General features: G+C 63.9%; 1 protein-coding gene across 1 annotated transcript in view; it reads left to right on the top strand.

Moving 5' to 3' along the window:
• Positions 1-1,321: 1,321 nt before the first annotated feature.
• MPL (MPL proto-oncogene, thrombopoietin receptor) overlaps positions 1,322-2,435 on the top strand; it is a gene marked incomplete at both ends in the record, with an annotated part of 2,705 nt that continues 1,591 nt past the window's right edge. Inside the window, 3 exons of the mRNA XM_010284218.1 lie at positions 1,322-1,448; positions 1,800-1,975; positions 2,198-2,433. Coding sequence (XP_010282520.1) covers positions 1,322-1,448; positions 1,800-1,975; positions 2,198-2,433 — 539 coding nt within the window. The remainder of the gene's footprint in view (positions 1,449-1,799; positions 1,976-2,197; positions 2,434-2,435) is intronic.

Here is a 2,435-nt window from a genome sequence, read left to right as displayed (position 1 = left end):
CGCGAGCGCGGTGCGGCCGCTCTCCCTAGGAAACAGCCTGCACCCAGCAAAGCTGCTCTGGTAACCCACGGGGTCAGCGTGGCCTCCCACCGATGCCATGGGTCCCTGTGCCACTGGGCTGCTGGGACCTGGCCACCCCATCCCCTGGTGCTGGGAGCTGGGAGAGTCGCAGAGCTAGCTTGAGGCCTGGGGTGGGGGCAACGGGGTGCAAAAGGGGAAGAGCAGGTGGGGAGGCTGTGGGCTGTGAGGAGGGGACGTGGGCTGGGGGAGGAAGGCAACACGGGGCTGGGAAAGGAGGAACAGGCATAAGAGGGTCAGGGCAAGGGAAGGGACAGGGACAGCAGGGGATCACCAAGAAGGTGGCAAGGACATCTGAGGACTGTCCCTTATTCTTTGACCAGGGTTCAACTGGCAGCACAGGGAGTACATAGCAGAGAACATATGCACTCAGCACATGCAGCAGCGCTGGGCACTGGCAGACTTGTTGTGGGGTCCTGCAGCTGGGGCAACCCCAGGAGAAGGGGGCACATCCCAGGAGGAGGAGGAGGAGGAGGCATGGAGCAGGTCCCAGGGCAGAGGTAGTGGGGGAGAAGGGAATGCTGGAGCAATGCTGGGGGCAGTGAGGATACCCCTCTGCTTCACATATCTGCATCTTGGGGATGTCCCCTTTTCCCTGACAATGGGGACAGGCCCCCATGTGCCAGAAAAGCCACCAGTGCTTGGAATGGAGATCCTGCAGGGTGTGATGCTCAGTTCATCCCAGTTCATACCCACAACAGGGAGGGTGCCTTCCTAAGTGGGGCAGAGAAACCCACAGCCCCCAAGCAGTCCCTGGGCCAGGGTTCAAGCATCCTCCCCTTGCTCAGGACTGCATACCCCCACGCCACCCCGAGGCCCTTTCCCTCTCCCCAGGATGCTACTCCTCCTTATCTCGCTTCCGTGCACCTTCCGGCATGAGCAGGGCAGGGGTGCTTCCCCCGATCACTGGGGCCAGGCCCCGAGCCCCCCTCTGACCACAGGGCTATTTCGGGATGTTTGTTTGTCCCGAAGGACCCCGCGTGCCGAGGAGGCAGGAGCAGTGGGGCTGGCTAGTGGGGAGCCCTGGCGCCAGCCAGGCACACATGCCGTGTCCCTCCCCACCGCGCCAAGGTGGCAGAGGTCATCCGTGCCACAGCCACGTCCACGTGCATGCCCACACTGCCCCAGGTGCCTGCATGGACTGGCCTCAGAGGCAAGCTGGCCAGCAGGCACAGGGCGGGGGGATGCAGGTGGGACAGAGACGGGTTTGTGCCATGCTCCTTCATGCCCATGCTCCTACCAGACGCTGCACTGCTGGCAGGGGTGCCTGAGGACATCCTCTGCTTCTCCCGCTCCTTCGAGGACCTCACCTGCTTCTGGGATGAGGAGGAGGAGGAGGCGGCGAGCAGGACATGCCACTTCTACTACTGGTACAGCAGGTAGGAGGCAGTGGGGACAGCCAGCCTCCCCCTTGCCAGCACAGAGAGCAGCGGGGTCGGGGTGCCGCAGCTTTCCGTGCCATCCCAGTGGCTCCCAGCTGCAAGGAGAGATGGTTGGAGAGCCCATGGGAGATACATAGCAGCCACCACACACCCTGTGACAGGGCTGGGACCATGGCTGTCCCTCAGTCCCATGGGGATGGTGCCCTGCAGTGCATGGGGGCACAGAGAAGGAGCTAGTGACACCAGGATCTTGGTTCCGTGCCCCAGATCCCCTCTCCTCCAGCCTGGCTCCAGGCAGGAGGCATGGGGTGCTACAGGACCCCACTCTCCATTCCTCAGGGATGTGCCCACAGCGTGCGCAGTCTCCACGTGGCACTGTGGGGCCGGCAGGACACGGCACGTCTGTGTCTTCCCCAGTCAGAATGTGCGGCTCTTCACCCAGCTCCACCTCCGCGTCCTGGATGCCACCACCAACCAGACCAAGTACTGGCGAGAGCTCAGCGTGGACGCAGTGGGTGAGTCCATCCCACCAGGCAATACCTGTGTGACACCAGGACAGTCCCCAGGCCTGGGTCCCCTGCCCTTCTCCCTGCCCCTGTGCCCTCCGCGGGGGGCTGGCAGCACCCTGGGCACAGAAGTAATTCTGGGAGGACCGCCAAGTGTTCATCAGAAGGACATGAGGGTACCCGGACAGGGGTTGCTGCAGGAGGGCAAACGCCATTGCACCTTCCCCACAGGTCTCATTGCCCCCCCGGCAAACATCACGGCCCGCTGGGCTGGGGCTGCGGGGCAGCTCTATGTGTCGTGGCAGCCACCGCTCGCCGACTACCTGAACTTCTTCCTCTATGAGGTGCGATGCTGCCCTGCCAGATCCCCAGAGATGCCCTGCAGCACCGTGTTGGACCCCGGCGGACAGCACCCCGGGGACCCCTCCAGCCAGCCAGCTGTCAGCACCCACACACCCATGGCCGGGGC

The sequence above is a fragment of the Phaethon lepturus genome, unplaced genomic scaffold (assembly GCF_000687285.1).
Source record: "Phaethon lepturus isolate BGI_N335 unplaced genomic scaffold, ASM68728v1 scaffold22280, whole genome shotgun sequence".
NCBI lineage: Eukaryota > Metazoa > Chordata > Aves > Phaethontiformes > Phaethontidae > Phaethon > Phaethon lepturus.
The sequence above is the reverse complement of the archived record's forward strand: the minus strand, read 5'-3'. Positions and strand labels throughout refer to the sequence as shown.